General features: G+C 38.6%; 1 protein-coding gene across 1 annotated transcript in view; it reads right to left on the bottom strand.

Moving 5' to 3' along the window:
- egfra (epidermal growth factor receptor a (erythroblastic leukemia viral (v-erb-b) oncogene homolog, avian)) overlaps window positions 1-23,959 on the bottom strand; it is a 42,785-nt gene extending 18,826 nt beyond the window's left edge. The window contains exons 1-7 of the mRNA XM_014998295.2: window positions 23,577-23,959; window positions 5,139-5,290; window positions 2,735-2,921; window positions 2,502-2,633; window positions 2,326-2,394; window positions 1,953-2,071; window positions 1,483-1,624 (exon numbers count right to left, since the gene is read on the bottom strand). Coding sequence (XP_014853781.2) covers window positions 1,483-1,624; window positions 1,953-2,071; window positions 2,326-2,394; window positions 2,502-2,633; window positions 2,735-2,921; window positions 5,139-5,290; window positions 23,577-23,679 — 904 coding nt within the window. The 5' untranslated portion in view covers window positions 23,680-23,959. The remainder of the gene's footprint in view (window positions 1-1,482; window positions 1,625-1,952; window positions 2,072-2,325; window positions 2,395-2,501; window positions 2,634-2,734; window positions 2,922-5,138; window positions 5,291-23,576) is intronic.
- Window positions 23,960-24,191: the final 232 nt, after the last annotated feature.

Raw genomic sequence — 24,191 nt, 5'->3', positions numbered from 1 at the left:
TTAAGTTAAACTTCTAAAAGACGGGATGTTGCATTAACACACTCTGAATCACAATAGTTTTCTTTCCTTGTTTCTATAGTTTATTATTAAACTTGAACAAACTCATCTTTTAATGTCTAACAACCCTCAAGGACAACCTGAGCAAATGTTTAGTATTGCACAACATGCAAAATATTTCTTATCATGTATCATATGTGCTACACATACAACCCGCTAATTTTATTTGCAGTGTGTATCCATGCCGGTGCAGACACAAACGTTTTTTTGTTAGGGTAAACAGGTGCAAGACTTTATTTCTGTTATTTCTTAAGACTGTGATTTGCAACAGTGTTTTCCAACTCTGGTCCTCAAGATGCATCACCCTCTGTGTTATAGGAGTGTTTTCATATCTGATAGTCCAGTATATTCGGTTCGATTAGGGACCAAAATTCTGACATATGTTACATTTTCAGCTGCTGTGGTTCACCTTCACACTGCACTGTGTCAAATGACCCAAACTAGTTGAAAAACCTTTTGCCACCCTCACCTGTTGTGGCGCTTCACAGAGAACTACTGAAGGAAAAGACACAAAAACTTAATTCTTCACAAAATGTAAGCAAAAATGGAGTGGCGTCAGAAACTGATTTTAATACAGAGATGCTATGTTGTGACCTTGTTATGGCCTGCACAGTAATAGGGATTTACTGCCGATTTCACCAGTTGTCCAGCAGACAGTACCAGACACACTCCACAAGGACAGTAAGCCAGAAAAGGTGGTTGTTAAAGAAGACGCTTGTTTACATAGTCTAAGAAAATGTATGTAAAGTGAAGTGGAAGGAAACAGTGTGGTAAAATAAAATGCAACAGGGATAGAAACAGCAGGTATGAAGTGGTCCTGGAATCAATAACTTTTGTTGGACTTGTGTAATTTACTAGCCTGGTAAAAGCCAGATAGTCTGCTGAAGTTTTTAAATTGTAACCAAATGCTAATGATTGGCCATGACATACGGGATGTGCTGCATCTGCACCAACTATGACGTTTACGAGAAATTGGGTGCACTGTAAACAACCATTTCCCACTGCGAAGAGTGCTACCCCGAGCGGAACGAGGCATCACTTAATATTAATTCAATATTTGGAACCATGGTCGACACTGACTTCGTTCACTTCCTCCGCTGCCACTGCGAACAGACTACACTTCTGAAACAGCACAGTCATCGTTCACAACTTCTCTTGAAATTCCACCAGAGAATGAAGCTCAATGGGAGAAATCCCAAACAGAGCAGTGAAGGCAGATGAGAACTGAGCAGAATTGTATTGAAAGCAATTCTGCTTCCAGGCTAGCAATATAAACATTTTCTGAAAAAGTTCATTTCGGGTTGCTAAGTGATAGTTATCCCCATTGAACAGCTTAATGATACTGTATACACAGCCGGACGGATGGATGTATTGATGGATGGATGGATTTGCAACAAGAAAACAAACTGAAAACTATATTCTTACGTGGGCAGTTTTTCACGCAGGTGGCTCCAAAGTTGTACTTTCCTTGGGGGTTAGGGACCAGCTGGTGTAGGTTGGGATCATAGCGCATGAGACCAGGGCAGGAGTCCTTACAAACCCCGTCATCCTGGAAGTCCCGACAGGCCTGCAGCACAAACAACAGTCATCTAGTGCAGCGGGACCAAAACAGAGCCCCTTCCTAATGATAACACTGCATTCCTCTATCATAGCCTTGGCTTAATTCTCAAAGCTGTACAGAGCGAGTGTGCAGACACTGGTGCTCGAGGCCCTGCCAAATAAAAGATTTAATCAGTGGTTATGCGTCTCTCTGGTATTAAAACAAAAACATCATCTCCAATCATAAAAAGCAGAGGTTGCTAGGACAGTACTGAGTTTTAAATAGAATTCTCAGCCAGATTGAATAGAACTATATGAAATATTGGGTGCATCATTAGTTGTGTTCTTTATCTCACCAGACAGTCAGCGGCTGTGGGCCCTGTGCATCCTGCTGCACAATGCTCATTGCAACAGTCGCTTGGTGAAGGTCCTTTGCACCTCTTTGAGCACTGCTGTGCACAGTTCAGCTTGGTCACTGGAGATGACACAGGCACAAACACAGTGGGAATACCCTTTACAAGAGGTCCTTTTCTTATTCTGATAAAGAAATTATTTAAAAACACCAAATCCTTCAATGCTTAAGATGTTTGAAATACTAAAATGATGATGGAGTGTGTGTAAACACGAATGATAAAACTAGAAATACACAATTGTGCTATTTAGTGGATAGGATAGTTTGGATTCTGACTGTGATAAATATATATATTTTTTAAATCAACGAGAGCTTACGGGTCTGACAGTTTTCTGCACCAGGTGCCCAACATGAACCATTGTAACAGCTCGAGTGGCATTTGTTACCTGTCAGAAGAAAAGTAAGTCACATTTCACCTTAAAAATTATCACAAATTAACAGAGAAAACAAAGTTTTGCTTGTTTTTCCTTGTGCCGTGAATGGAAGCGCTTACAGAGTGGGTTGTTTCCGGCCACTGGAAGTTCCATGCTGGGTTTAGTTTCGGCATTGACAATATCAAACCACTGAATTGTTTCTACATTGCAAAGCTTGTTGTTCACAAACTTTACACCTCCTTTGAGAATTTCTGCAAACAAACACAAAAGGCAGTTCCAAATTATGATGCTCAACTGTTCAGTGTCAAACGTATCGTCATGAAATATATGATCCTTTTAGGGCTCCATCTACCTGTCAGGCTGGTCAGTAGAAGCTCGGTGGTTCCAAGACCTGTATTTTTATCAATATTGGCAAGCACAGAAAGTGCAAACTTTTCCTCGTAGAGGGAGTGACCCCGAATGATGCGCAGATTCTCCAGGGGAATCCTAGAAACTGTGTTGAGAGCAATCAGAACGTAGCCACTCACTTCTTCAATTGACTGTGGAGAGGGGAAAGAAAAGAAGACTCCTAGTTGTTAGCGTCATGCAGGCTCTGACAATTCAGTTTTTGTTTTTCAGCTATGTCAATAAAACTGAAGACATGGTGAGTAATAATATAGTTACAGTTATTATATTATATATGCACACATTAGGGCTGCAGCAAACAATTATTTTAGTAGTTGATCATTGTATCAATTATTTTGATGATTAATCGCAATCTGCACATTCAGCTGATTTTTCATTTAACTACTTATGCTTATTTTATATAATATGTGAAATATATTAAAAACTAAAAGTAAAGAAGTAATTAAATTTGGTTTTAAATAAGAAAATACATTTTTACAGAATTTGAACCTGGTGAAACTAAAACTATGCCACTTGAGTTTTGTCTCAACCTTTTTTTGAATTTGTACACCACCTGTTAACAATTAATCAATTACTAAATTAGTTGACGATTGCTTGAAGAAATGATTCATCAAGACTATGACCTTTCAGGAGAATTTGCCTCATTTAAATTTCTTCAGTTATTGATTTTTTGTCACATTAAATGTTTCTGATCATCAAACAACTGAAACTGTCAGACCCCATCTTACGGAATATTTCCAGAAAACCATCAAGGGGTTTTAGTTGGCAAGACTGTGTGTTTGATGATCTCAACCTTTCAAGAATAACAAAAAAAGCAAAAGAAGAAAGCTTCAAGAGTTTCCACAGCAAAATATAAGGGTCAATGTATTTATTTTGTTTGTTTGTTTGCCAATTTTAACATTTCAAGAAAGGTTTCAGTAGGAAAATGTTTTGTTTGTCCCATTTAAGTATGTCATAAATGCACATCCGTTTTCATGCTCCCAGAACAAAGCAATGAAACACAGGAAATCTGTTAAACACGAGTCCAAGGTTTTATATTGCTTTGGGAAGAAGGAGAGCATTTCTTTTGTTTGACGTTTTAAAAATAAATTCCAATTAACATAATAGTTCCAATAACTGTTTTATGATACTGACACACATTGATGTGAAAATGCCAGCAATGTCACAAATGAACTGAAACTGTTCCTTTCAAAAACATGATTTGTTTTGTGGCTCCGTTATGACTGGCAGATCTTTCTCACCGTCGGCACAAAGTTAAAAGTTAGGCCAACAAGTGTGTTAATCCAGGGTTAAAATGCCGCTAAGAGAGATATCCATTAACTCAAACATTTAACTCAGATTCGCATTTGGTTTTTGACATCTGCACAGAGAACAGTGAACAAGGTGCAAATGGGACATTAAAAAGATTACCCTTGAAACTGCTGTATTGAATCTGCTGACTATTTTACTTTGTGTTTGTGTGGGCTAGCCTGAAGCCCATGAGCGTGTGTGGTCCCCTAACACATCTCCCCAGTGCTCAAAATCTTGCAGTTACAGCTGATCTTTGAACGAAGTTTTAACCAGAGCTGTACAAACACAATGAATCATTATAAGGACTTGTTCTGCACAGGTTTTAGCCAACTACAACTGTGAAGAGTCTGCAGAATTCAGTCTAAAAAGTGGAAAATATACACTCACATTCAATAAATGAGAAAATGCGTTTGGATGGAGGCAATTTGACAGATTCGAAGTACCTTTTGAAAGCAACCTTAAAGCAGGTAATAAACAAATTTCATCAACGTCCCATGTGTATTACTGAGAGAATTTAACTACTAAAGTAAACAAAATGTTACATAATCCAAATAATATTTGTATATGACATTTTGTGCATCTATTGTTTTCCAAAGTGGACAGGTTAATTTAAAATGCACTTTTGTTAAACATAAAGAGCTATTGTTCATAACCACTGAACTGGGGAAGCACTGTCATATATGAATTATGAAGTTTTATCTGTACTGGCAACCACTTATAGCTGGTCACTCTCTATTGCTGTGGACAGATATTCTTGAAGAAAAAAGTGCATTTTATCTGGAATGTGTCCTGTCGAGGAAAACGTTGACATTGAGGGTGGACTTTCCTGTGTGAGAAATACTTTTTGCCTAAGGGTCGGGGAACAACTATCGTGTATTTAAGGGAAAGAATAAACAAAAACAGAAGAGAAATTCTTTGGTATTATTTGGCAGTTTGCAAAATTAATAATACCTGACCTAAAGCTGGAAACCTTTATTCATATTTAAGTTATTCATTTTATAGAGTATAGAAACGACTACATCTTGTTTCAAATGTAATAGTAACATAGTGTAGGCTTTTACCTTGAGGAAGGATAAGTCACGGTGCTCTTCTACGTAAGTGATCTCCAAGTTTTCCAGGACGATAGTACAGTTGCTGTAGGTCTTCACCATGTTCAGGTAGTGGTCCTCTTTATTGTCCATAAGATTGACGCGATTGGTGAAGCCCTGGCAAACTGGGAAGAAGTAAAAAATAAGAAAGTAATTTCATTCTGTGAACACCACAAAAGCACTGTGGTTCTCATAATTACACACATCTTCTTATCATGAAGCAATTTGGCTCAGTATCATTATTGGTAAAATTCTGTCTGCACAGACACAACTGTGGTGAATTTGACTCGAAACTGCTAATCGGGGGTTAATCTACAAAAGACCTCAAATCTCAGTAACGCAGCAGGTTCTCGCTCTGGCTTTGTGTACTCTGGCACAAATCTGAATATTTCCTGAGAATAGTTGGGGGAAAAAACAGAACAAGTGTTTCCAGGCATTTCGATCAACTTTCACTTTCACAAGTATCACTAACAGTATTGCAGTATTACAACCATGGGCAGATAATGTAGGCTTGTTTGCTGATAAACATTATTAACAAGAAGGCAATAATATTGATAAGAAAAGAAAGCACAAAAACTTGTTCTGAATAAAGCTTTCAAACATTTTCTGAAACTTGTTTCCAGTCATCTTATCAGTCATGGACAGGTCCTGACTGTCTGTGATGTCGGAGTTATCTATCCTAAATACTGGCATGCAAAACCTACACAGCCATAAGCATAAAAAATATTCTTCCTCCTGCTTAAGTTGTGTCTAAGCAGCTCATTTTTTGATTCATGTTCTAAGGAGGATGAAAAGAGAAACAAGTTAAAAAAGAAAAACAGACGACTGTGTCTTGTTTATTAAAAATGCAGGGGCCACTGTAGTGTCCCAGACACATTCCTCAACATGTCTGCTCTTGAGAGTTAAGAAAGTCAAAGCATGCAATCTGAATACTGGGACACACCTCACTTCACATACAAACATGGAGCTCAAGCAATTGTACTGAGACCAAGCCACAAATAAAGAGGTACACTCTCTTCCAGTTAAATTATTTCATACTACATTGTATCGCCATATTCTTTCTTTTCCCACACAAAGAAACAACAGTTCTCACCAGATCAGTAAGAATTAGGCTGAAACATCTGCCTACTGCCCTCCCTTTACCTAATCCTCATTAGTTCATCCCCCAGGGATCTCGGTGGCATGAAGTTCAGACCCTAGCAACAAAAGCAGATGAGCCAAGGCAAGCTGACTGCTTTAATTAGGGTAGTCATGTGAGATGTAATTATCCCCATAATTATTAGTCAAACTGGAAACACTAATAAGCGCAAGGTTTTTCTGATTATTCAGCTGTGAATATCTGAGCACCCAAAATGCAAATTTACAAATACAACTTATCACGATTACTTGCAAATGTATTCACATTGCCACATAAAAAAATGACCGTTTTAACAAACCTATAGACTTCCTTAAACAATGGTTTTCTTCTATTGTGACTGAAAATCTTTAGGTTTTAATTGTTGGCTTAAAGAAGCCAACAGATTCTGTGTGCCTCAAGTTTTCAGCGAGTTTATTCCAGAAGTGAGGAGCATAAAAAAATAAAAAAATAAAAAAATAAACGCTGCCTCATGTTGTTTAGTTCTGGCCTTGGGACAATGAGTAAGCAGGTCTCTGATGACCTGACAGGTTTAGTTATTTCAAGAGCTACAGATGCCTTTGTTTCAGCTACAATGAGTTTTAACGGCCAGCTGAAACAGGTGACTTAAGGTGCAGCAAGCTTCCTTTTACTGAAGCTCACACTTTGAGCCCAAATCGAGGAAGGAAGAAAAAAAAAAACTGTTTATTGCTTAAGCTTGCAGGCGTATATCCACAGTAAACATGCTGCTTTCCCAGTTCGTTTCATAACCGAGTTGCAGGTGGTGAATAACCTGAAGTTCCACAACCATCAACGCGCCTCCTCATTCGACTGCAGCACATTAGAAAGAAGTGTATATATATATATATATATATATATATATAGTGAAATTTCTTCTTGAACAACACAACCTGTACCTTTCTCTACAAGGGAAATGACTCTGATTTTTATGGGATGAAGCTCACATCCCATAAAAGCTTGCGCAATATGCAAACTACCCTTATAAAAGCCAAGATGAATGAATAAAACAATGTTTACTCTCTTAGAACTATTTTTTTCACATAACCTGACTCATCTGTAATAAACTTTAGTGAGCTAAAAGGTGTACGATCCAGGGAAGGGAGGCTTTCTCAGTGACGCAACAGATACTGTGACAGCGACTAATTACAGATTGCTTCACTCACTTCCAGCTGTACTGTCGTCACTAAATGTCCAGAAGGTAAAAACCGAAGCAAGGAGTGGCAGGTCTGGTGTATCTCTGCTTCAGTGCTTCATACATGAGTGTGTGCAAGGGTGTGTTTGCGTGTGTGCGTGCGCGTGTGTGTGTGTGCAGCACCGTGTGCAGCACAAAACGCTCCCTGGACTGAGCTGCACTGATCAGCACTCAGTCAGAGCTCAACAATAGACTCAATAAACCCTGTCATTAGTCATCTAAGCTTGCTGCAATGTGTGGCTGCACATCACGCTTTTGATGTTTACTTGGGGACTAATGCTGTGGAAGTCAAGGGTGTGGGTAGATATTTGTTTCTTGAGGCTATAAAGTCTGGACAGCTATAGAAACAGATACTGCGTGTGATTATCACTTGGAATAATTAGTTACTTTTTAAGTCTGTCTGATCCTACACATGTGCTTTTAGCCAAGCATGTATTCAAGTTCAAGGTATGAGCAAGGCCTCAGTCTCAGCATGACATAATTAAAAACTTGGAAAGATCAAGTCATGAAAACAGTCAGACGTGCAGTTCAGATCAAAATGAAGAATTCATGTGAAGAAATGCATTTTCTGACTCACGGTTTCGAAGTAAACCGTGATTAAAGAAAGGTGTTTTGTTTTCCCACTCTACCCTACTGTCTAATGGTTGTGAAATACTTGCAACAAGCTAGAGGTATCTGGATCTATAAACAGTTTACAATGCGAGTGGGCAGATCTGGGGTAAATTAAAGTTGCACATTATCCAGGAAAATCACAATAGAGTAGGAGAATGGGTCGTGTCGTAAAACGGTTGAAAATAATTTGGATATTTAAGTTGGAACTATTTTGTCACTTTGCAGTTTGGTGTTTTTGGGGGTATATTGCTGTTCTTTTCTGATGCATGGGATAGATAAGAGAGACAAGAGTAATTTAAAATGCTACCTCAAGTCCTGATCATAATTTGTAAGAGGTTTTACAAAGACACATCTGCAAGAATGATAAAAATGATTAAATAAAGTATTCTATACTAGCTCACAAAAAGGGCAAGATCTCTTTTCATAAGAATTTAAAGCCCATGTGCTTTAAAGTCAGATATGTGATGGGAATCCAACAAATTCAAATGAGCTATAGCATTTCTAACAAGAAGAAAGAGCCAATATCCAGAACTTAGGATTGGCTTGTCCTGGGCAACTGGGAATCTATTCCAGAGACAGGAGAAATCGTCCTGCCGCTTCCACTTCCTCTGATTCACCAAGTCCAATTCAATTAGGTTATGTCCAGAACCAGGTGATTGCATTACATGAAAGCTCACACATGGATAAAGAGAGGTAACTATGCTAGCTGACAGGACTCGTTTATTTTTGTCCCCAAGTCAACAGCATTACACCAAAGAATCTTACATAAGCCACTCTGCAGCGTTCTTCTGCTGATAAGAGGTCGATGCCAAGATGAATTCCAGTGTTAATGTTAAATTATGGGCAACTCCCTTCTCTATCTTGGAAGCGTAGGCTGAAGGGGAGATGAGCAGAGAAAAAAAACAAAAAAACAGAGGCAATCTGCTTTTATTTATTTAAAGTTGGGGCTCCTGTGGGTTGTCTCCTGTTTCCAAAACTCCAGACTTTATGGAGATGTAAATCTTCCAAAGCCGATTTCCTTGATTCTCTGCCCATTCAGCTCAAACTTCCTGCTCAAATGTTTTTATATATTAAAGAGGACATGAGAGATTTTATGTCACATCAAGATAAAACCAGTTGAAGAACTTTAAGTTTTGAAGTTTAAATGTCCTGCTCTCTGACCAGGGGAAATGCAGACTTCCTTTGTGTGGGAGATGAAATATCCCCTTAGAGAAAAACGTCATGTTGAAAAGAAAGACAGATCCCTTCCTAAAGGCTTGAGGATACCTCCTCTCCACCCCCATTCTCTGAACGCAACAACACTAGCCATTCTGGCATCACGGGAAGCTGGTCTTTGCACAGGGGTCAGTTGAGAAAGTCACCCTACAACACTGGAGGAGAGGTAGCTGATTGTTTTCTCTGTGGGAGAAAGGCAAAAGCATGATCTAAATCATGCTCAGAGAATGACTCGTGAAGCAAAACTTACGGAAAGGACACGAGAGAAAAAAAAGAACCCTCAAACGGTATTTTAAAAAATAGTCTGCTGTGGTATGTGGTTCGGTTGAGACTTGTAGATGTGGGAAACAGACTGTGGCTGTGGGGCCAAACAGTGGAGAATGGGATGTACGGCATCACACTTGACGCATGAACGTGGATGACCTTTCCTTTAAGGCCGGCAGTGATGCAAGCGAAGCATCATTACATCACGTGTCTTCTAAACATTTAAAACCTCTGAGATGACACTTGGAGGCTCTGCCTCGGCTCGTGTTCAGTGAAGTTTAGTCTGTGGAAAGCTCAGCAAAGTGACCAAATAAAGACCAAAAAGGCTTGTGTTTACTTTCCGCTCGCGATGAGTGCCCTTTACAGTCAGTGAGACACTCCAGATACCTGGAGCTGCAGCCCTCGTGGTGTTTACTCTCAGCCTCAGAGTGAGGAAACCATGGATTTAGGTTCAGCACAAACACAGGAAAAAACAAAATGTATGCTCACTCAAACTCCATATTCCCTACTGCAGTTTTTAAACACCTGGTGAGATACTCTTTTTAATAGTTATAGAGCTGGTTAGTAGTCAGTAACTAGAGTGGCTGTCAAGTGAATTCATACCTCTTAGATTTTTACCTATAAACAGAATTGGAATTAGGTCTGGACTTTGACTGGACCATTAAGTTGCACAGACAAGCACTGAGTTAAATATTCCATTGTAGATCTGGTTGTTTGTTTCTACAATGCCCTTCTTTTTTTTTTTAAATCCTGAACAACGAGATCTTCCAAGCTTGAGATAATGTTTCAATCCTGATCCAAACTTCTCCGCAAGTTTAATGGTCTCGTGTTTTTTTCTTGGTCTTCATGAGGCTGTTTATTCACAATTACCGACACATTGAAGTTTTTAGTTGCAACAAGACAAGTTCGTCGTTGCACAGGGGTCAGTTGAGAAAGTTACCCTGCAACACTTGAGCAGAGGTACCATAGTTGATTGTTTTCTCTGTGAGGGGAAGGCAAAAGGATGACCTAAATGAAGCTCAGAGAATGATTTGTAACATAAAACTCATGGAAAGGAAGTGAGAGAATAAAACAAACCCAACACAGGAAACTGTGTGTATGAATAACAGAGCTATTTGAACACACACACAAGAAAAAGTGAACATTGGACAACTTCACTGACAGCATCCAGGGTCACCACAGATATGAGAGAAACCCAAAGTGCTGAATATTATTATTTTTTGGCTCCTATTTCCTTAGAAAGTCAGTGAAGCAAAAATAGTGACCTTTAATTGTCTAAGTAGTTTCTATGACATCCATGCGAACTGAATTTATAAGGTATTTACACAACAGATCAGAGTTTCTTCCCAAGGAAAAAAGTGCACTAGACCTACTTTTCAAAGTTTAACTTGCTCTCACAATAATCCACAAGTGGCACGTTGTTAAAACACAACCTGATCCCACTTTTTACGACTGGAGTAAGGAATACACTGACCAACAGCAAAAGGCTTTCTACACCAAGTCTCACAACAAGGTTTTTATGTGGGGTCAGTTGTAAGAAGTGTCACAGATCAAAGATCAACCACTGGGGTTGACCATAATGTGGACTTTACATGTTCAACAACACCATTCAGAGAAAGAGTTAAGGAAAGAATGACTAAAACCCAGAGAGACTTTGGAAAATGATATATTCAGCAGGATTTAGTTTAGATTTTAAGACATGGGTCCAGAGTGTCTTTCTACATGAATTGCCTGTGCCAAATTTGTATTATTCTTGAGTTGTGCTTGGGGTCGGGGGGGGGGGGGGGAGGGGGGAGGATCATTTCAGTGTGACGTGAAATGATCCCTGGCTTAAATAATCGAGTTTTAATCAAACAATTCTCCATCATTCTTTGCTGGAAAGTTCATTATTGTTGTATAAAAATCACCATACAATCTGCCTGCTGGTTCTCTTAACTTACATTGGAAGTACAATAAAGCAGCCACCATCTCTGCAGCATGTTCCAACATTCAACCACTTCCTCTTCAATGTCCAGGCATTCTTCTATTTGAAGTCCATCCTAGCCAAGATGCCACGCCCCTTCACCAAACACTTGTATTTTTTTTTCTTTTACTCCTTCCTCTATTAAAACTTTACTCTTCTTACTCCCACAGGAAGACTGAAGGGAAGGCTAGAAATGCAGTGGGCGTACGTGCTGTGCAACGCTAAGTCTATACACCCCCTCCTTAAAACTCTCATTCCAGCAACCACCAGTGAGCCATGCCTGGAAAAGAAGAACAGAGTGGAAAGAAACAGAAAAAAAAATCCCACCAACCACAAAAGTGTTCCGACCCACACATTTCACACATTATTCTAGAAGGAGAATGCAGCTGTAATTTGGGAATTCCCTGTTGGTTTAAGCATTCCCAGTGTGAACCAATGGGGTGAAGATGGAGCACTCGAACAAGGAGGAAAGATAACTCTCACTTCAACTATGAGATAGACTCTCTCTGAGGCAGCCTTTCTACTCAAGAGCTTCTTATTTTTAGCCCGATAAGTGACTGGTCCCTTTCTGTGTAGATCTAACCAATGTTTCAGATTGTCGCCTGCCAACCAAACTGTTAATTTATACCTTAGTCATGTTTAAAGAAACCCAGAGTGATCCCATAAAAGGAATATAGCACAAAAGCCCTGGGGTTTGGGGTATTAAACCTCACTGCTGGTCAGACGTTACTCACCACTTAAAGAAAAAACTTTGCACATCATTGGGCCGGCAAATCCACTGCTGAGTAAATTCTTCCTCCTTGATCCTGGCAGAGGCCAAGAGTCAGAAACTGATAGAGTTCAAGGGGAAGGATTATGTGGAGTGGGGAACATTACATAATTTCTAGTGTCTTAGAACTGTTTTGTGTTAGATGTGCTGTTGTTCTCATCTAAAACATGAGCAATTTATTAAGAACAGGAAAAGCTTGGAAACAGAATGATGACAAATACAATGAAAATGTCTGAAATGCTACAGAGTACCGCTGCCAAGCTTGCCTGCCCCTGTGGAGTTCTAGTAAAATTCACAAGAACCTGTAAAACAACAAAAAAAAAAAAACACACACACACACACAGGCGCACACATTCAGCTGCGGTGTGAACAGAACAGAATGACATAAGGTTGTAAGGCTTTGCAGCTAGCACCTCACCCCAAAGCTCAAATTGCATCCATTGTTAATGTGCGAGTTGATATGCTGTTGACCAAAAGGAGAAAACAAAAGGGCACATCACGCATGTTTAGCACATCCTCACAATGATGTCTAATGCTTGTTTAAGATAATTATGACTGAGGAGGGTTGTTGTTTCAAGGCCACCCTCTTAACTAGAAACACACTGAGGCATTTAGCTCAGGCAAAGGCTGGGCTGCTTTCCGTCAGTCATCAAAGGCAAGAGACTTGGCAGACAAAACCCCTTTTCTCACTATCAGCTACACTGCTGAACACAAGGACCCTGGCTTGGATGAAGTGTCTATGAAATACACAGTGAATCCTTGACAGTCAAAGTACAAGCAAGGATTCATAACCTCTGCAACACTAAAATTCGGTTAAAGGTTAAACTGCACCAATCTGTCTTTGTTGAGGAAAAAACTTTCAGCCTTTTGCCATTTTTAATGTGAACAGATTGGATCTCTCATCAGATATGTTACAATACTGTCAAAATTAAAATGATTAGATTATCAGTGTGACTGGCACATCAAGTACTATTTCCATATTCAGTTTTTCAGGCAAAGCACATCAAAAGTATTTAAAAATAGAAGAAAAGACATGTCTCAAATGCAAAGCCTGCTTCCAAAGATGTTTTTATATAACTGTGAGACTGCCCTTACTTCTGTATCAACAGGAAGGAGATGTCAGGGTAAACAGACCCCATCCAACATTTTCAGGTTATCTCTACCTATAAAGTATGATGGTGTGATAAAAACCAGCCGTATATTATATCATTAGCTCACTCCACCAGAAAAAAGAAAAAAAAAAAAACGTGGACTGCTCCCTTCAGGTCATGGATCAGTGAAAATGCTCACACATTGATTAGCACCTCAGTAAGCTACTTGGCATCAAGAGCCTTGCCAAATGGCACTGTAATGTGTTTGTTGAAGTTGGATTTAAATCCTCAACCTGATGAATCCAGGCATTGTCTGCAGGAATGCGTCTGTCTGTTGTTGCGATGAAGGAGCAAGCCAAAAGGCAAAGCTCTTGATTTACAGGCTTATCTATAAACAAGATCTTGCATTCAAGCAGTCTCATTGCTCAGCCTTGGAGATACGGTGAGAAGCTCAGCCATCCATAGGGAGATCGAAGTAGAGCTGCTTTCCCACTTGTTGTCAATCAGGCATGTGATTAGAAAGCCTTTTGGGCGTTTCCCTTTGGATATTTCATTGGAAACGGCTCCCTGAGCTGACCCAGATCCCACTGCACTGTCTTGTGGCCTTGTAATCCCTTGTGATGCGTTTTAGAAATGAACAATAGGAAAAAAAAGAACCTTATCTCCATTAATTGTAGTTCTAAATTACATTTGAATCAGATAACGGGTCAAAACAAAAGAGCTATTAGCGACTTCCTGCTTACATGTACATCATTTATTGCTACCAGAGAGCCTCCTTCCTTTAACAGCAGATCATTGGTTGTGAAAGCAGGTTTAAAATGTTCTCAAGGTGCGTACAAATTTACAGAAGGCTGGTAAGAAATATCCCATGAAAGACAACTGTGTGGGGAGATATGTGGCTTCCCTTATAATTAATCTTTATAGTACAATAAGGACATAAAACCTTCATTGATATGCTGGTCACTTCAGTCCTTTAATTTATTTGTTCTCCTCTGAGTACACAATTGACCAGAGTTATAAAACAGTTCAGTATCACCTCTCCACTAAAAATGTATTTTTCTGAGTACAATGTAGGAGGAATGAAAAGTCATCGACGTCCAAAGGATGTACAGACCTTCAGTCATTCTACATAACTAATAATCTTCTTAAACATCACCCTAGAGGAGACCACCTTCGTCATTCTAAAATTGCTTCCTTTTTTTTTTTTAATCACAGGATTAGGTTGACCGTTAAGAACAACTGGGGCCTTTACTTCTGAGTAAATTACTTTCTGGTGACCTCTCACCCCGAAAAGGGGAATTAGGCAGAACAAAAAAAAAAAAACCCTACAACTTTTTCCTCATTTAATTTGTCTCCCACCCATACCTGAACTTCAAAAGCCCAGCCTCAACGGTTAAATAAATCCAATTCACTCAGCTGTTGAAGTCTCCATTGACCTGAAAATCCAATATGGTTTTCAGAGTTTTTAATCTTTTGCAAATCTTCTTGGCACCTGATCATTGCAATAATGTTCAGATATAAATAAATCCAGTGGATACATATTAAAAAACTAAAACACCAGGTTGCCAGTTAATCAGCTCAGGGGGAGGTTGTTGATGTAGTGGATATATTGCGGGTCCAAAGGGCTAATCCTTACTTCCTGGCTCAACTCCAACAATACACTCTAGAGCATTTCAACCCTTCCAGTTTTCCCACTAGTCACACAGCCATTAAGCTTCAAGTGATTTGTTATGAAATTAAAGTACAGTAGCAGACAATGGCCATCTAATGATGCTTTAAGTGGCACAGAGCTGTAATATGATGAAGTACTTGGTTACACACTTAAAATGTGTGGTCTCAACTAACAACTCAGGCTGTTGCAATAACAGGTTTATTGGTTATGACCCTGCAAATGAGAAAATGAGAGTACAGTTCTCTTTAGTGTTATTATTTTGATCATGATTAACGTTTTATTTGTTTATTTTATGTGTGCCTGACTTCACTTATGAAAAACCCCAAAACAAAACACTGTAATAAAGATGTTCTGCTCAAAGTCCCACTAGGAAATTAATTCAGAGCTCAGTGGAGTTGTTGAAATCCACAGAGCAATTTCAAAAACGTTCAGCCATGGGGATCTGAAGCTTTTTATATTCAAACTAGGGGAGTTAAACTAAATACAGCAGCAAAATTAGTGTTGGTAGGTTAAAACTTCATCATAGTAAAGTGGCCACAAAACTGTGACCATTGCAAATTCAGTTTACACATTAAGATTTACTAGTCAGACTGGATAACGTTTTTTGATGGCAATTTGGCACGTCTACAAAGGGAACCCAAATTGACTTTAATAGATTCGGGGATATGTTCCTAGAACTTTAAACTTTGAAAATTTTGAAAATGAATTTTGAAAATGGCAGAAACTGTGGTATAAATGTCGAGAACACAATTTAATAATCCTACAACTCCAAAAGTTATATTACATGTGACAAATAGCTGGCCATGAACAAAATAAATAGGGGAATACCAAAATCTCCACACTAACTGAGTGTGATATTAAATATCTGAGAAATATTTCCAGGAACAGGTGAAAATTATATGGCTGCTTTAATCCAGCAACCATATAAACCCAAGCTTTTGTGCTCATTAGTCAAACTAATTACTTTGTCACAAGCAGGTAGAAATAGTAGTTGTCATTGCCTTTTGCGGTGTTATTTTGATTTTCTCAACCATTCTCGGTCTTGTTTCTTTGGTGATATATCAACTTAAATACACTCTTAATGCCATCTGAATGTCTTTTTGCCTTCTAACCATTGTAACTTTCAGCTAACAGGATTTTCTTTCTCCTCTCTGTTGACACAGTCATGTCTACAAGGCAAGTTAAGGTCAAGGAAGACAGATAAGCCAGTGTCAAAGGAGACAACAAAGACCTAAATAAAAAGCCTTTTGTCCAAAGATTTGGGCTTCTGCAGTCATGTGTGAAACTGTTTTCTTTTTCTTTTTCCTTTTCTTTCTCTTTGACATATTGTCTGTCTTGGTAGCATGTCATTATCCAATCTGGAAGTGAGTTTGAAAGCCTGTATTTATGCTGATTAATTTTCAGTCTTAGAATTTTGTGTAAGAGACACTTCTATTGGAGAAGCTCAACACAATAGGAAGTGTAAGCTGAGAACTTGTTTTGGACTCTGACTCTGACCGTTTAAAGATGGAACAGGGTGTCTGATCTAAAATCCAGTGAAGTACTACAGGCTTCCGATTAACATCTGGGTTTTTGTGCAGTATTTGAAAGTTGTCATATTTGTAAAAGCTCATTACAAAATGCAGTCTTATTTTGTCTGGTTTTTGTTATCCATCCCCTGAAGCAAGACCTTTCTCTTTTTTTTTGTATTTGGCTCATTAACTCTCTGAACAACCTCAGTTTCCGTGATTACTGAAAAAGAGAGGATCTTGATTGACATTTGACCACACCTTTGTAGTGAAGCATGTAATGCCTTAATAACAGTTGAGGAGAAAACATTATTTTAATGGGCATCTGGGTGTTAAATGCGATGGGTAGACAAGTCTGATCAGGATTCATTTAGAAAGGTACACAAAGTTGAGTTTGTTTTTTTTTTTTAATCAAACATATCTCTGCACTCGGGTTTACAAAATCCTGCACTGTCTGAAGAAATTTCAAGTTGAGTCAAGCCATTTTACCTCAGTGGAAATAACAGTTAAATCTCCATGTCTGTCTTTGATCTTAGGCATAAGAGAAGTAGTGTGGAAACTTCTTTACAACAGACTATAATTTTGTCACCCTCATGAGTCAAAACCTCCTAAAACTGCATAACGGGGCTTCTTTATCTGACGTCGGAAAGTCCTCCAAACTAATGAGGAGAATATGCAAATCCCGTTTTTTTTTTAGTTTTTTTTTTTTTTATGTAAACTGGAAAAATTAAGTTTAAAATATGCATGGAAAAAAATTAAACTGTTAATAAGAAGTAATCCGAAAACATGCTAATCCGCATTAGGCAAGCCAGTTTCAATAATCAGGCACCACCCTTCAAACAATGGTTTCTTCTGAAATACTCTAGGATGGAGGTTTGTTTGTGAAGCCATTGTTCTCCTCCCTGTAGGGGATTTCTTCTGCAGGCAAGCGCACATTGTAGCTCTGCTCCTCAGAGCGACCTGTGGGTCACGCGAGGAGATGACAGACCGACAGGAGGTCCGCGGGATAATGGGGAGAGCCTCTCACCTGCAGTTTGGATGCTTCCATTGAAGCAGCGGTAGCTAAAAGCAGCAGGATATAGGCTCTCTTTGATGGACATTTAAACAATCAAAGATATGAAAAAACTTCTGTCTGATGTTTTGTTTTTGCACCTCCTCCCCCAATTTTCCGGGTTTTCTTCACTTTAATTAGCTCGCCAACACTGTTCATCCATATAGAGTATGTTTTAATGCAAATAAAACATATTTGTTCATGGGAAAGAAATGCGATTCTATAATTACCACAAATAATTAAAAATATCTGGTGTTATTGCAAACTAACGTTAAACATTAGAAACCATAAGAACGAGCGTGAATCGACTGCAAAGCTTTGTCCTAAATTAAAATATTTCAACATTTGTAGCAGTGCAGAGCACTAAAAAAAATCAAGACTTGCCTTTGTCTTCTGTGTAGAACTACAACCCATTTCATTTTTATGAATTAATCTCAAAGTAGTAGTTAATTGCGTAGTTAGTAATATTTAAAACATGGCTTGAAATCAGAATACCAAAAACAGCCTGGGACAGTTATTGGTAAGTAAGTATACTGACAATTTAAAAGTTACAGCTTCTATGACAACCTTCCTACACAGGTAAGTGAAGTTCAGAGTGACCAAGTGCATAAAGTATAGAATAATGCAGTCCCTCCCTTCTTCAACCTGCTGCTACACACTGTTTGTCAGCTGGCTCAAAGAGGGCTACTACCCTTTTCCATTTCTCATACAAGTTTGAGAAAATCGTGTGTTTGCATTTACATTTAATAGTAAAATACATATTTGTAGCTTAGTGGATCTTTTTTAATGGTTATTTCACTGCTGTAAGTCTTAGTCTTTTTAACCCACAGTAAAATAAGTTAAAATTGCATAATTTTTAGCCTCTAAATTCTGTCCTAAAGTAACCTAAATAAGAAATATTTGCATAACTATGACAAGCATGCAGAAATCTTTTTAGCTTTCACTTTTAAACATTCATGCAAGAACAAAATGTTACTTTGGGAACAGACAGAGAGCAATGATTTGGATACAAAGATAGCCAACAGTCATGACTGTAACAGTAAGGCTATTTTAAAGCTACGATTAGCAAAATGTTTAGAAGATATACTGACAGTTTAACATGACACTGCAATATTGTTGTTGCTATTGTTATTTTATAGATAAAGGTTTTAAACAAGCTTTTTGATTTCATTCACCTCTTCCTGATGGGCTAAATATTTCTTCTTTAATCTTTCAATCTGCGGCAAATAAGCAATCATAGATTTACCTCATTTAGTAATGCATTGCTTAAAATCAAAAGCAGTAGATTTTGTATCAGAGCTTTTCATCAGGAGTTATTCCTACAGTAAAAAGGGAACTTATGTTTTAAGAAATATTATTATTTAACAGTACATTGGCATGCAATAAAAATATGCCCGCGAGTAAAAGAATCTCTTTCTCAAAAGCAAAAACATTCCCCTCACACAGAGGGTTATTAATTTAATTAGATGTAGGATGTTTTTCCTGTTAACACAAGACTAAAGCTGATGAGAAGATAGCACAGGGCCTTTTTTTCCAGCCTAGACGGCTGGGTCTCTTTCCACTTGACACAACCGGACGATCATGGAAAGGCCATAAATGCTGCGGATGACTTTGTTACCATGAACAAACAAAGGGAGCAAATCTGTTCAATGAGTAACTACATATTCACTCACTTATTCCATGCTGGAGGTATACAAACTACTGAAGTGCAACCAGACACACAATTAACACGTGAATAAGTGCAGTGTCACTTGACTTACACTTGATTCACTGTTTTTCAAAATCTCCTAACAGTGAAAAGGAAGCGAAATAATGAAACTGTTGATGCAGATTGACCTGCATACCCGCTTTCAGGTGTGTCTGCATCAGGTTGCGGATCTGTGCTGCTCTGCAAAGTATCACTGATGCCAGATGACCTGCTCTCTACAAAGCCACTATTGTCTTGAAAATCTGCACCTTGCCAGCAGTTCTATAAAATTACTACCAGTCAGACTTGATGCAGGTTCTCAAAGCTACGCTGAGGATGACCAGAAATTACACTCCATCCCCCACAGTTTCAACAAAAAAATCCTTTCTTCCCCAACAATGGCTGCAGCAGATGTAAGTCTGGTTTGTTCGTCAGAGGGACAGGAAACTGAAGTTGCAGTAGCATCAGCACCAGCAGGACCTCTTGTGGGTCTAAGATTACACTGGATCACAAGCTACACTTCACTATCGCTCTTAGGAGATTGGCTTTAATGAATGGAAAAAGGCATGGTTTATAGGGAAGCTGGGAAAAAAACAGATGGACCGATGAAAGAAGAGGGTTTTTTAAGACTCTAACTGACCACACCAGGAAAAACACTTAGCTGAAATGTTGAATTGTGCTTCGAGCTGGAAACTTCTGCCATGAATCAGCTCAACATTTAACAAAAGAGAATATGTAAAGCAACGTGAAACGTGTACCATCTTTAAATTTCATTCAACTAACTAATTTAGACAAAACATACTGGCATCAGCAGGCTACACTTACCCAAATCATGCTTCAAGCATTAGGAATTACTGATTTATCTTAAACAAGCTCATGTGACTAGTCTGATCATTCACAGGTAAACTTTTTGGCAGAGGCAGGATAATCACCACTTTAGCAGCTTTCTACTGGTAAAACACTTCTCATAGGAACAAAATGCAGCAATCACTACCAGTTCCACTCCAGTCAGAAATAGACTAATCAAATAACCCCAATGGACCTGTCCACATTTTATAAATTCAATATACCAGAGCCCAAGGTAAGGATTGTTTCTACAAAAAGAAGCTTTTACACTCAATTGAAGACACTCACAGGGGAATGCTGTCCGACCACACACATGACAAGAGGGACTTCAGTGGGGAGAGCGTCTGGCCCGGCTCAGATGTAACGTCAAACTAATTCACGTACAGGCTTGATGTGTCGCTTATAAAATAAAATAAAGATGAGATGAACTGAAGAGTGTGTTAAATTTATCCTGTATGGAAAAGGGGCAAGAAGAAGTCCATTGTTGAAAGAAATAAATAAAAAGGACCTGCTTGCAAGAGACAGAGCAAGCACGTGGCAGAAGGTGCTCTGAATGGATGTAACCAAAACTAAACTTTATGATTTACATACTGCTATGTGCAGTGGAAAGCTAGCACTGGTGAAGAGGATGGATGGAGATATATACAGGACAATCCAGGAAGAAAAACAGTTAGAGGCTGCAAAATACTTAAGATAGAGATGCACATTCAGCAGAACAGCAGAATGGGCCTAATGGCCCGTTCCAACCTCACAAAATTGACCTAGTTAAAGTTCAGACCTAAATAAAACTGTCTGCATAAAGCCCCAATGAAATGCATTGAAGTTTGTAGTCATGACATGACAGAATAGAAAAGGATATTTTGTTCACATGAAAATTATCACTACAACAGCAGAGTGGTACAAATAGCTCTAAAATACCAGCAATACGAAAGAAAGTAAAGTGGAGTGTTAAATGTTTTGACAATTATTTCTTAGATACTTGTTTTTTTACTAAGAAATCTGCTTCAAACTCTTCAAATGTTATCGATTGATTGAAAAACGCTCAGGACGCCTACTGCAATTAAGAGACGGAGAGCAAATAAACAACAAAGTTATACTGACTGAAGGTGGGTGGATTGAGTTACACCAGATTTTAAAGGTATAATCTTCACCACGGTTCTTTCTGTTGCGGCAGACAGCAAAAAGGGAGCCACACCAGCCATTTTGTTGTTTCTTCAAACACCCTACGATATTTATTTCTTTGTCATGAGCTGAAAAAATGCCCCGCTTATTAAACACACAAGATAAGTGCAAACAGGTACAAAAACATCTGATTTGACAAGAACAAGTAGAAGTGTAGGATTATGTTTTGAACTTGAGTTCTTCTGTTTTAGATGCTTGGGAACGTCTGTAAAGTATGTTGGATTTTCCTAGAAGCAGACTCAAACTGGCTGTGACTGCAACCCATAAGTTGTAAAAATCCATCTCAGATTTAGAAATACTCTCAAAATCAAGCTCTACCCTATTTGCAAAGCAGAACTCTCTCAAAATATAACCATATTAAACTAATGCTATAAGGATTCACTTCTCATCTATGGTAAAATATAAATTATATATAAACAGTTTGCTATCAGGTGCAAACCCAAAAATACACTGAGCTGCATTTCAGCTCCTACCATTTTTAATGCACACCAATATTTCTTCGGTTCTCTGTTATGGAACCGTATAGCAAGATTTACAACATGCAACATGGAGGAGGTTTAACATCAAACTGGGCACTGAGGATATTTGCCACATGGAAACATCTGTCCTGCCCCAGAACAGCAATAAACCAAATAGTGCAACATGTCTGTCGGTACAGCTGCTCATTATTCACCTCATCTGGTCTTAATAAAATTCCTAATTTATTATTTATGGTGGGAGACATGTTGCTGCTTGAGATATAAGCTGTCTTCCCACAAGCAAGACAGAGAGGACTGTCCTTTTTGCTCACAAATATGCTTACAATGGTTATGGTTAACAAGTATATAAATAAATATATGACATACATTGATTGGAGCAAAGACGCTCATGTGGGCTGCTGGAACTGAAACGTGGTCATCCACTCATTGGGACAAACAGCACAGAGACGATGTGAGCGTTGGACCATTATGATTCATGAGAATAGGAAGTTACAGTCATTAGGGAGTAAAGTGATACTACTGGTCACTTTCTCCCCTCACATCTGGCCTTCAAGAAGTCTGATTCACTTAGACTAACTACAATTATATAAAACATATAGACAAAACATGAAAAATAGCTAAGTACTAGACAAAACCCTGCTGCTTCAGGGCCATCAGAGAACAGAATTTCAAGTAAACATGTAAATCTAATTTACCTTTAACAATAAACTAAAGGTAGCTATTTGCATACATTTTATCTAATCAATGTTTCTGAGGAGAAGTTATGTAAGTTTAACAGTTATAATAATTTTTTTCTGATCTGGTTTGGCCTAAATGTTAAGAAGAAACAAAACGTTTGAAGTCGTCTGTGATTAAGGCATAAAAGACGAAGTAAAACATAAAGAAAAACTTTTCTAAGCAAGTTAACCAATAACTAAAGCTAGCATGTGTAGTTCTCTTCACCTGAAGAGTAAATAAAGTAAACGAGATTAAAAGTTTGACTTTAGCATCTGCAAAGCTGATGAGCTGAACTTTCCCTTAAAACCTCTATTTCACCAGGTAAGTTAGTTGATGTTTATACTGTAGAAGAAAAGAATATCATTCTTTAAGAGATATGGGTTTTTTATTTGTTTCAAAACTGGATGAAGTACTTAAGAAAAAAAATTATATATATATATATATATATATATATATATATATATAGTGGCCAACTTTTAAAATATCAGTTTCCTTGTTTATACATTTATATTTAATTATTCACAATTATTTTCTATTCAACTAATTGTTCAGAATCGCAACATTTTATCTAGAAAATATGATTTTCCTTAAAACAATGTCATACAGTTTAAAGGAAGAGTGGAAAAGTCCAAAAATGTTGCTCAACCAACATCATTTCCCATCATCGTCTTCATCACCACCACCATCGTCATCATCAGTCTAGTTCAAAATTTCACACTTGGATCCTGACAGATGGTCACTTCCTCAATTATTCAATTAACCAATTAATAATAGCCTCTGCTAATCACACTTTCAATTGTCATGGCGGTTACTAGGTTGTACTTTCACTGAAGGCTCAAATCTAGCTTTACAACAGGTCACAGGGTGAACAGCGGGGACTGTGAGAAACTTTTCTCCCATGCAGGATCAAGTTTCCGCGCAGCTCCGTCTCCGTCTCACTCAAATTTAAGAAAAAAGCAGGACAGGGAAACAGGGAAGCGAAAGCCCCGCTGGCGTTCTGCCTTTTGAGACCCATTGTCCAAGCATACCTTTCTTTTCCGCCAGAACACAGGAGCCAAAGCAGAGCAGAGAGGTGAGGCTGATCCACCGCAGAAAACGGGCTGCCATGGTGTTTTCGAAGCGCGGTGTCATTCCATGTCAACAGGACGCGATATCCCGACTGGATATAAACAAACACCTTAATTTAATCTAATTCCCGTGTCGATGTGTGGAAGAGTTTTCCTTCTCCGAGAAAGTCCAACTTTGACAGCTCCTCCTCCTCCTCCTCTTCAGATATCTCCAGCAGTAGTCTGCCTTCAGCCTACGAGGGCAAACCTCCGACTGCTGCGACGTCAGCAGCAGGAGGAAGGACAGATGCGCCCCTCAGGTACACACGCACACAGAGGAGGAATCCAGGACACAAATCTGTTCACTGCGCTGACGCTGCACGCTTTGCACACCGCAAAGACCCAGATGATCGGATGTAGATGTATATTTAAGGTGAAAACTTCGAGGTTTTTCCAACTTCGATAAGCCTCCTGCAATGAAACCCTAGCAGTTGCACTGAGTACGTTTTTATGGCCGCTTTCCTCTGGTGGTTGAACGCAAAGGCACAGCAAAGAGAAGCAAACCCATTTAACAGTCTTTCAACAAATTTTATAATC

The sequence above is a fragment of the Poecilia mexicana genome, unplaced genomic scaffold, assembly GCF_051168715.1.
Source record: "Poecilia mexicana isolate PSO_F unplaced genomic scaffold, ASM5116871v1 scaffold_17, whole genome shotgun sequence".
NCBI lineage: Eukaryota > Metazoa > Chordata > Actinopteri > Cyprinodontiformes > Poeciliidae > Poecilia > Poecilia mexicana.
Note: the sequence above shows the minus strand (reverse complement) of the source record. Positions and strands in the feature narration are given on the sequence as shown.